Source organism: Haliotis asinina, chromosome 13 (genome assembly GCF_037392515.1).
Source record: "Haliotis asinina isolate JCU_RB_2024 chromosome 13, JCU_Hal_asi_v2, whole genome shotgun sequence".
NCBI classification, from domain to species: domain Eukaryota; kingdom Metazoa; phylum Mollusca; class Gastropoda; order Lepetellida; family Haliotidae; genus Haliotis; species Haliotis asinina.
This window is the reverse complement of record NC_090292.1, coordinates 41,558,459-41,570,049: the sequence shown is the minus strand read 5'-3', so window position 1 is coordinate 41,570,049 and position 11,591 is coordinate 41,558,459. Positions and strand designations below refer to the sequence as shown.

General features: G+C 41.9%; 1 protein-coding gene across 1 annotated transcript; it reads left to right on the top strand.

The window, feature by feature from the left end:
- The first annotated feature begins 1,981 nt into the window (after positions 1–1,981).
- Positions 1,982–6,521, top strand: LOC137260395 (uncharacterized). Its single transcript, XM_067798061.1, has 4 exons — positions 1,982–1,995; positions 3,818–4,007; positions 4,558–4,933; positions 5,983–6,521. Exons 1-4 carry the CDS (start codon positions 1,982–1,984, stop codon positions 6,519–6,521), a joined length of 1,119 nt encoding a protein of 372 aa, XP_067654162.1.
- Positions 6,522–11,591: the final 5,070 nt, after the last annotated feature.

Here is an 11,591-nt window from a genome sequence, read left to right as displayed (position 1 = left end):
TGCCGTATCCAATAACATACAGTTCAACCATGCGTGAATAGCATGGTTATTTCCCTGATACAGACGGGGTGTACCTGAGTAGTCGTGGACAACAGTGACTTGCAAGTGTGCTGTTCAAATACCGTCTTCACAATGGCCATCTTGTATCACATGAACTGCACTGTTCGTATGTACATTGACGTCTGTCTTAACGATACACTCGTCTCGACTCAGGACGGTGAACACCCCATTTATTTCATAAGTTCATTACACTTTTAACTGCTTTTATTCATGTTATCCATAACATGTGCCCCGTATTATTGATCCCCCAACTTCTGAATGTCAATCAAAGACCTCCTCTCACTGGTAAGAATAGATCTGAAGTGTCTCCGGCTGATACGGTAGTGTATTGGTGCCAAGGTCCAAAACAATCAACAGCTGCTCAGGTAATATCTATGTAGAACATACACACTTATATTTACCTATATAATATTATAATATATTGAAAAATGCATCATCTATAATCGATTACCCTTGTTTGAAATATACCTGTTCTTAACAGTAAATGATAAGGGCAGAGGATGTCGCTCTGCTGTAGACCGTATACCGCGGCCGCTATCAATAACAGTATCTGTTTCATGCAACCTCTGGCTTTTAGACCACTGCACCTAGTTAGTACTTTTCCGTCTATTTAAGGGTCTGGTTTAATCAGTAATGACCTACTTGCCTCAGTTTCAAACCCAATGTGTCTTTACTATCAAAACATTCAATATAGTAACCCTTGATTTATACCTGTCAAAGTTTCGGATACTGAGTTTGTTTGTATTTGCGTTTCATTTAACTCTTTCATATGATTACAGTTGTGAAAACGGGACATAGAAAAGTGAACATATACGACTGACATGTCAAATTCTATTTTCGAATGAGTGAGTGAGTGAGTTTAGTTTTACTCCGCACTCAGCAATATTCCAGCTATATGGCGGCGGTCTGTAAATAATCGATCTCGAGTCTGGACCAGACAACCCAGTGATCAACAACACGAGCATCGATCTGAACAATTGGGAACCGATGACATGTGTCAACCAAGTCAGCAAGTCTGACCACCCGATGCCGTTAGTCGCTTCTTATGACAAGCATAGTCGTCTTTTATGGCAAGCATGGGTTGCTGAAGGCCTATTCTACCCCGGGACCTTCACGGGTCATGTTCGAGTGAAGTATACACAGTGTTTGTTTAGCGAGAATTGCAGAGTCACAACACGATGCAGTGCATTACACTCGAATGCAAAATCATTTATGATGATGGGATTATCCTCTTCGTAGATATTATATATTCTTAAGCCAAAGGATGGACGTCCGGATGTGTTAGTAATGTGCCGATTTAATTTGTTTTTCTTGTTTTTGTTTGCTTGTTTGTTTTGTTTTATGTTTTTATTTTTTATTTTTGTTTTTCTTTTTCTTTTTTTTTGTTTGTTTGTTTTTGTTTTAGAAAATGAAAGTAGTGACTGAAATATATTCACTAAACTATTTCCAGTTTACTACATTGCCATTGTATTAACATGTGCAAGACGCAATAAGTGTCCAAAATGTGGCATTCATTGTCAACATCCTGGTACACATCGCCTGGCTACTATGCACAAAAGACACTTATGGAACAATTTCCCCAAGTATATTTATATTTTTCTGTTATGAGAGGGGTGATGAAGATCCGTGTATATACTATAAACTTATTTGCAATATCGTCCCTCTCAAAGGCTTCAGATGGGGTGCTTGGCAAATATTTGACGACCTCGATGATGTCAGATCAGTAAAGACCCACAATCGTGTTCACACAGTACTTGATCAAATAAATCTAGCTTTTGTTCAAGGTGCTTTTTATAAAATACCTCATCTGTGCATACATGCTTACAGATCGGACTGTGTATATAAGAGACTGTTCTGCTCAACTGCGCTCTTGCCGCTGTTGAAGATGTCCGTGTCCTGACAGTACAAATAAGGATAGAGTATGTCGCCTTGCAGGTAAGTGAAACTGTTGCTTTTTCGTGTTACAGACTTTTCTGACTATTTACACACACGTTTATATTTACATCTTGTTTTAGCTTTCTTTATTTCTATGTTAAAGTTTCACAATCATAAAAAATGTAACAGATATACTATTTCACATTGGCACATACGCAGTTTCCGCTGGTTTAACTTGAAATCTTTTTAAAACAAGAAAGGAACGGGATAACAAGAATACGGAAAGTATACTTATCGAAAACTGAAAAGCCTCGGATGAAACAATGTTAATTTAAACGTGCACATTTGACCTGATTTGATTGTTAGTAATATTCCAGCAATATCACGGCGGGGGCACCAGAGACTGGTTTCACATATTGTACTTATGTGGGGAATCGAACCCGAGTCTTCACGTGACGAGAGAACGTCTTAACTACTAGTCTACCCCACCGAGACAAAAGGAATATACTGAGCTGTCCTATTACAAGATACTTAAGACGACGGGGTACGGAGGGGAGTGGTATCCTGGCATTCTTGTCTGTAAGCGCTATGACTGTTGTGTCCTGGCCTGTACCCCTGTTCGTCCGTCCGTCTGTCCGCCCGTCCGTTCGTTCGTTCGTTCGTTCGTTCTGTCAGCGTGTCTGACCATCCGATCCCGAAAGTCAGCTCTTACGAGTCTGGGCAGACAGTTCAGTGATCAACAGCTTGAGCATCTGTCTATGTAATTGGGTCACAATGACATGTGTGAGTCAAATCTGATCCCACCTGATCCCGTTAGTCGCCTCTTAAGACAAGCATGGGTTGCTGAAGATTTATCCTAACCCGGGTCTTCACGGGTTTGTAGCTGTAGAGAAGATCATGCTCAGTCTAACACGTTAGTGATGAACTCGAATGAACCTGTCCTGTAGTTGTGACACGAGGTCGAACGGATCCGGGATCTGTGTGGTCAACAGTTCCATCTGTAATGGTGCCTGGAGTTATGAGGAAAAACATGTCTGTGGCCGTAGTCAGAATTTCATGTTTGGCATTCATTTTGTAAAAGTATCAGCAAATTTCAGATATTCCTAGTTTTTTTCTACTTTTTCGTTTCTCGTTTTAGCTTGGTTTATATATAGCGTGCCATTAATGTAAATCAGCTAAGAGCAACATTCCAGCAACACGTATTCGGGGGACACTTGGGTTCGGTTTCAAACACGTGGGAAATCGAACACGGCGAAACGAGCAAAGTTTTTAACCAGTGTGCTAATTTCTTGGAGTGGCATTATAGACGTCGGGGAGTACAAGATTGACAAACTTCATGGATAGCAACTTCCCTATTACGACGTTTCGGTACAGATTCTTGCACCGTTGTCAAGCAGCAATGTATCATACAGTGGTGGCAAAGTATATATAGTGAGGCTAACAAAGACAACAAGGTAATTAACACAACAGGATGGGGACTGAGGTGATGAAGCCAGTGGGTAGACAATGAGGGCTTCGGTGAACTGAACAACTATCCAGCCCAACCGAAACGTCTCACCATCGTTACAAACAAGTTGTTATCCATGAAGTTTGTCAATCCAGTGTGCTAATTTGCTGCCTCAGAAAGTATTTGACACGAAACATGTTTAGCGAGAACCTCGCCGTACAGCTGCAATATTGGACAGGCGTTTTGACAATTACCAATACTCTTTCAGATTGATGGATGGTAGTGTAGCCTAGTTGTTATAGCATTCGTTCGTCACGCCAAAGACGCGGGTTCGATTCCCCACATGGGTACAATGTGTGAAGCCTTTTGTGGTGTCATTGGATGGAATATTGCAAAAAGCGACTTCAAACCAAACTCACTCATTCACTGTTTCAGATTGAACCCGTCTGTAGTGCGTTTCGTAGTCGTGTGCACGTGGCTCGTGCTGACGTGGACAGTGGTCACGGAGGTGAACGGGCATGGCTACATGCTAGTTCCCCCTGGACGGTCATCAGCCTGGAGAATTAGCCTGAAGAACTTCCACGTCAACTACAACGACAACGCAAACTACTGCGGTGGCCGAGCTGTAAGTGATAGCTTGAGGCCAGTTGTTGTGGGATTCAAAATGTATATAAAACCCCGTGAAAATTCAAACAAAATTGCGATCCAAAATGGCGACTAGTCGATAATCGCGCCAAATTCAAACCCAACTCACTCACTCGTGGTAAATATATTTGGAAGTAAGACTGTAAACAACATATGAGTGTTACACGTATGTTTACATTTTGGGATGTAAACCAGAATATAATGGGCTCCTTTGACGAAGCAACCTTTACTAAGGTTAGCCGTACCTCCCATTCTTTAACATTGCATCTTAGTGACATACGATCACCCTAGTATTTTGCGAAACGGGGCACTGGGTGCTGTTGTACAAAGTGATCTCAGCGCTGAATTGATCCCAACTCCCCAGTCTTCACACAGGCCTATGACTGGCGTAGCGCTATGGGTGCTTTAAAGAACATCACCCAGATCTTGTGATTCTCGGCGCAAAGTTGTCTTCCTTTTGGGAGCAAGGATCCGTTTATCGTTTTGTTTTCACGCAATATCCGTGTTTTCATCCCTATTTCCAACTTCAGGTACAGCACGAAATCAACAACGGCAGCTGTGGAATCTGCGGCGACGACGTCAGGACTCCCGAACCACGTGACAACGAAAGGAACGGATTCTATGACACCGGGAACATCGTAGAGGAATACGCTAGAGGTAATGTGATCGAGGTTGGTATTGTCATCACTGCCCACCACAAGGGGAAGTTCTACTTCGACATCTTCCCCAGCAACGACCCCAACCAGCCGGAACAGGAGGAATTGTTTCTGCCGTTGTATAACGCAGACACCGGGACGACCTACTACAATGTGACTGGCAACGGTCCACAGACATTCAACGTTAGGCTCAAACTACCAGACAACCTGTTGTGCAGCAACTGTGTGCTTCGCTGGAAATACGTTGCTGGTCAGTAGCACTGAGAGAGGGAGGGCTTGGGTGTGGGATGCTTAGTCGTAGTAGTAGTAGTAGTAGCCGTAGTAGTAGCCGTAGTAGTAGTAGTAGTAGTAGTAGTAGTAGTAGTAGTAGTAGTAGTAGTAGTAGTAGTAGTAGTAGTAGTAGTAGTAGTAGTCGCCAACATATGACGGATATCACTACCTGGCCAGACCCGATATAGTTGTGGGGTAGCCCAGTTGTTAAAGCGTTCGCCCATCACCCCGAAGAACCGGGTTCGATTCCACACGTGTGAAGCCCTTTTCTGGTGTCACCAGCCTTGATATTGCTGGAATATTGCTAAAAGCGGCGTAAAACTGAATCTATGCACTTACTGTAATTCCACAAGCTCGCTCTTGTTCTAAGACTTGGTTGCAACTTTAGGGTGCGTTGCAAGCAACCAATCACTTGCAAGCGATGTGCAGCCAGGCGCGCAAAAAGCCATTTTTTCGTGTAAGCCAGATAGGTTGTAAAGCTTTATTTTTATAGTATTGGGGGCTTACTCAACTGTAATCGCTAAAATAGTATGTAAGCACGAGCTTTTTATAGTGGTAGCTACACCCTGGCAGCGATTCAGCCAACTTTCAACGGCTTGCAGTCATTCTCAATCCAAAATAGCGGCTAAGGGAAATTAGAATGGCTGAACAAGAATTGTTTGACTTGATCGGCTGGGACATATGACACATCCCAATGTTGTCATCAGCAATGATAGAGGCAACAACTCGTCATCGAGGCTATTCTAATACGTTCTTTAGGGCCACGCGAGCAAACGGCAATCGCTCCGCCATTTTGGAAAAGTGAGAAGCGCTGTTGCAAGCCCAGGATAAGTGATTCATGCATACTCTTGGCCATTCCTGTCTTGCAACGCACTGATGATATCAATATTTGTTAATTAGATAGTTCACGTGTGACAGTGACGCCATCGTGTGTCTCTCGGTGACGTCATCGTGTCTCAGTGACGTCATCTTGGCTGTTTGTGACGTCCTCGTTTGTCTGTCAGTAATGTCATCGTGTTGTTGTTACAGGTAACAGCTGGGGATGCAACACCCCGAACGATTGCTGTTTAGGCTGTGGCAATGAGCAGGAACAGTTCTATTCCTGTGCCGACGTCATGATCACAGAGGATGGGGCACAGGGTCGACCTCAATGGGTTGAACCGGACAAAAACACCAGCTCAACACCTGCCCCTGCAGCAGGAACGCCTTCACCAACCACTACCCTAAAACCAACAACCACAGCCACAACAACAACCCCGAAACCCACAACTACCACGCCTTCAACTACCCATAAGCCAACAACCGCTACAACTACCACAGCTAAAGCTACAATCACTACCCGCACCCCAACAACCGCTACAACTACCACAGCTAAAGCTACAACCACTACCACTACTACAACGACGAGTACAACCACTGCCGCTAATCCTCAGCCATTGACGACAAAGCTGCCAATGACCTGTTCAGCGTACTGTGCCGCTGTCTGTAAAGCAGGGCATGTTTCCATATTCTGTTACAAACAGCTTTGTGAAATGTGCCCGGTATACAAACACATACTGAATAAATGATATACACGCTTTTTTATTTGTTCCGTTTTTCAATCTTCAAAATCAAGTGCAGTGATATCTCAAACTCACTGATGAAAACTATTTCGTTTAGAACGGCAGCTCCCCAATGTTTAGGAATAATATATAAAAAAATATTAATACTAATAATAGGAATTGTCATCAGTCCATGTTGTCGCATTAGGTTACAGGGAAGGATCGCTATCAGCTTAGTTAGTGGGCAAAAGAAATTATCTAGCTTCATGTTTACAAGAATGTCGAGTTTTGATTGGTTCACGTGACTCTGATAAAATACTTTATCTAGCCTCATGTTTACAAGAATGTCGAGTTTTGATTGGTTCACGTGACTCTGATAAAATACCTTATCTAGCCTCATGTAAGAATGTCGCGTTTTGATTGGTTCACGTGACTCTGATAAAATACCTTATCTAGCCTCATGTTTACAAGAATGTCGAGTTTTGATTGGTTCACGTGACTCTGATAAAATACCTTATCTAGCCTCATGTAAGAATGTCGCGTTTTGATTGGTTCACGTGACTCTGATAAAATACCTTATCTAGCCTGGTGCCAACATGGCAGCAAGTCGATTCTATGCGTGTTGCTTTGTTTTGATTTAGCGAAAACATTCAGCTAGATAAATGCGTTATCACGTGTCTCGGGAAATATGGGGTTTTATCAGTCTCGAGTAAGGTTGTATTCGCCTTATAGTGAACACATTTATTAATGATCGATAAAATCAAAGCAAAGCATGCAATCATTATGGAGCATGGTCCTCTGTAAAAACCAGTCGGTACCAGTTTGGTACCAGGCAGCGACGAATACAGTCTTTTCCCACTGTAGTGTAGCCTATGACGACGATGTTCCTGGCTCACCATGATGTTCCTGACTCACCATGATGTTCCTGACTCACCATGATGTTCCTGACTCACCATGAAGTTCCCGACTCACCATGAGTTCCTGACTCACCATGATGTTCCCGACTCACCATGATGTTCCTGACTCACCATGATGTTCCCGACTCACCATGAGTTCCTGGCTCACCATGATGTTCCTGACTCACCATGAAGTTCCCGACTCACCATGAGTTCCTGACTCACCATGATGTTCCCGACTCACCATGATGTTCCTGGCTCGCCATGATGTTCCCGACTCACCATGAGTTCCTAGCTCACCATGATGTCCCTGACTCACCATGATGTTCCTGACTCACCATGATGTTCCCGACTCACCATGATGTTCCTAGTTTCCACTCAGGGGACGACGAGCTCTGCTGCAAGCAGACGTCGTAGCAGTACGTCGACTGACGTTGTGTCCTTGAGCCGTTGCCGTCGTTTCCGTTGCCGTGATGAACAGGTTGCGCAGATGGCGGTCTTCATGTGGGGTCGTCACAGGTGATCTGCCTAACTATGGCCTGTCTTGGATGCTGCCAGCCTGCCTATGAAGTTAGAACAGCCTAATGATGGTACTACGTTTACAGTTCAGGGTCCAGGCAATATGGCATACCATCTCTCTCTCTTAAACTTTCAACCATGACAATGTCATAACCTCTCTGTTTTCTGTCAGCTGAGATGTATTGTCACCGATTTTGACAGATGAACTCTCACCGCAGTTCTGGACAAGCACTTTGGAAAATTTCCGAGATGCACCTTTTTGCCATTTCTGCAAATCCACGTGCTGTTACACAGCGAAGTCTATGTGTGTGCGAACCGTTTCGGCCTGAATGGGTTATACTGACTTGGACAACTCTGCCCAAAATTCAAGATAAAAAGTGTTCAGTTTCTTTTATCCATGAGTGCATAATGTTGGCCGCCGTTTCTCGAAATAACAGGGTGTATGAGGGAGCATCTTTTCATTCTTTATATTTTGCTACTTCTTTTATATCTTATTCGGTTTTGGGCATGTGTTTAATTGGATTTGACCAGTTATCAAGTGCTTAGTTTCATTAAAGAGAGAAATCTCCGTTAATTCTTTGTCATTAGTTTGTGAAGAGTTGTCCCTCTTTGTTTTCTTGCCAACGACATTTTCTTTAATACCCAGTATGGATGACTTAGAGAAGTAAAATTATTGCAAGTATTGTAACAAGGACATCAGATCAGCTTTCACTGTTTCTCGTTCTTTGAAAAATATTGCAAATGGATATGGCATTGAGCAACAGATAGCAACCCTTTGTATCAGCGCAGAAATGTAACGTGTGGGGTGGCATGTATGTTTTAGGAGCAACGCCCCTCTGTGTATTTGAAGGGAATATGAACAGTGAGCGGTAAACAGATATTCTCGAGGGACATTTACTTCCATCTGCTCAAGTGTTGTGTGGAAACTTTAGGATTTTCCAGCAGGACAACGACCCAAAGTATCGTTCATAACGTTTACAGGCTTGGTTTCAGACCCAAAATATGACCTTATAGACTGGCCAAGCCATAGCCCTGACCTAAATACAAACTGTTCACCTGTCTTTGAATCTGGAGTCATGTTCTGCTAATATTCACATTTAATACTCGAGTAATGAGTGGAAAAAAAGTTACAATCTCTGAATTCTCAATAACTTCTGGTCATACTATATTTTGTATATTTCACGAGCGCCTTTACCAGTACTACCCAAAGTATCGTTCATAACGTTTACAGGCTTGGTTTCAGACCCAAAACATGACCTTATAGACTGGCCAAGCCATAGCCCTGACCTAAATACAAACTGTTCACCTGTCTTTGAATCTGGAGTCATGTTCTGCTAATATTCACATTTAATACTCTAGTAATGAGTGGAAAAAAAGTTACAATCTCTGAATTCTCAATAACTTCTGGTCATACTATATTTTGTATATTTCACGAGCGCCTTTACCAGTACTACCCAAAGTATCGTTCATAACGTTTACAGGATTGGTTTCAGACCCAAAATATGACCTTAAAGACTGGCCAAGCCATAGCCCTGACCTAAATACAAACTGTTCACCTGTCTTTGAATCTGGAGTCATGTTCTGCTAATATTCACATTTAATACTCGAGTAATGAGTGGAAAAAAAGTTACAATCTCTGAATTCTCAATAACTTCTGGTCATACTATATTTTGTATATTTCACGAGCGCCTTTACCAGTACTACCCAAAGTATCGTTCATAACGTTTACAGGATTGGTTTCAGACCCAAAATATGACCTTATAGATTGGCCAAGCCATAGCCCTGACCTAAATACAAACTGTTCACCTGTCTTTGAATCTGGAGTCATGTTCTGCTAATATTCACATTTAATACTCGAGTAATGAGTGGAAAAAAAGTTACAATCTCTGAATTCTCAATAACTTCTGGTCATACTATATTTTGTATATTTCACGAACGCCTTTACCAGTACTACCCAAAGTATCGTTCATAACGTTTACAGGATTGGTTTCAGACCCAAAATATGACCTTATAGACTGGCCAAGCCATAGCCCTGACCTAAATACAAACTGTTCACCTGTCTTTGAATCTGGAGTCATGTTCTGCTAATATTCACATTTAATACTCGAGTAATGAGTGGAAAAAAAGTTACAATCTCTGAATTCTCAATAACTTCTGGTCATACTATATTTTGTATATTTCACGAACGCCTTTACCAGTACTACCCAAAGTATCGTTCATAACGTTTACAGGATTGGTTTCAGACCCAAAATATGACCTTATAGACTGGCCAAGCCATAGCCCTGACCTAAATACAAACTGTTCACCTGTCTTTGAATCTGGAGTCATGTTCTGCTAATATTCACATTTAATACTCGAGTAATGAGTGGAAAAAAAGTTACAATCTCTGAATTCTCAATAACTTCTGGTCATACTATATTTTGTATATTTCACGAACGCCTTTACCAGTACTACCCAAAGTATCGTTCATAACGTTTACAGGATTGGTTTCAGACCCAAAATATGACCTTATAGACTGGCCAAGCCATAGCCCTGACCTAAATACAAACTGTTCACCTGTCTTTGAATCTGGAGTCATGTTCTGCTAATATTCACATTTAATACTCGAGTAATGAGTGGAAAAAAAAGTTACAATCTCTGAATTCTCAATAACTTCTGGTCATACTATATTTTGTATATTTCACGAGCGCCTTTACCAGTACTACCCAAAATATCGTTCATAACGTTTACAGGATTGGTTTCAGACCCAAAACATGACCTTATAGATTGGCCAAGCCATAGCCCTCACCTAAATACAAACTGTTCACCTGTCTTTGAATCTGGAGTCATGTTCTGCTAATATTCACATTTAATACTCGAGTAATGAGTGGAAAAAAAGTTACTATCTCTGAATTCTCAATAACTTCTTGTCATACTATATTTTGTATATTTCACGAGTTTATTTTATTTTATTTTACCAGTACTACGCTTTAATGGTTTGGTTTCCCGACCATGATATTGCTAGGATATTGTTCAAGGCAACGTAAAATTAAACTCACTTTCACACGAGGTATGACGTTGACTGCCTGTTCTGGGGATCAGGAGGCTGACAGAGTGCACGAGGAGGAGAGTGCTGGCTACCATACAGCTACATGGAGTTAATTCGGTAATGACATTGAATCATGTAAAACACCCAAAAGCACACACCAATATACTTAACATTAAACATCCAGGGTCTTACTTGTATAGACATGATTTTGTATGAAAATCAGTCAAGGCTTATTTCAAAACTGAATCACCATTGTAAAAGCAACATGGATTCCAAATATGTTGTGTTTTTCAGGAGTCAAGCCTCAGGAAAGTACATGTTTTTCCATCGTTGTCATCACGAGAAGTTTCAGTGTTTTGTTTTGTTTTTTCATCAGTTGTCATTGCCAAAGTACAGGAAACGCTTAATTCATTTCTGTATATGTTGAACAAGGACAATGTCTGTTGACTTGTGGTCAGTCGGTGAACATTTATATGCTGGTACAGTACTGTAAAATATTCACGTTACAGAATCTGCCGTCTTTCGGGGCGATTTACAGTTCAGCAGACCCGTGAACATCCGGGGTACAATAGGCCTTCAGCAACCCATGCTTGCCACAAATGGCGACTGTGCTTGTCGTAAGTGGCGAGTAACACGATCGAGTGGTCAAGCGCG

Coding starts and splice junctions, on each gene's coding strand:
- LOC137260395 (XM_067798061.1), top strand. Junction 4,008..4,557: donor ACTACTGCGGTGGCCGAGCT/GTAAGTGATAGC, acceptor TTCCAACTTCAG/GTACAGCACGAAATCAACAA. Junction 4,934..5,982: donor TCGCTGGAAATACGTTGCTG/GTCAGTAGCACT, acceptor TTGTTGTTACAG/GTAACAGCTGGGGATGCAAC.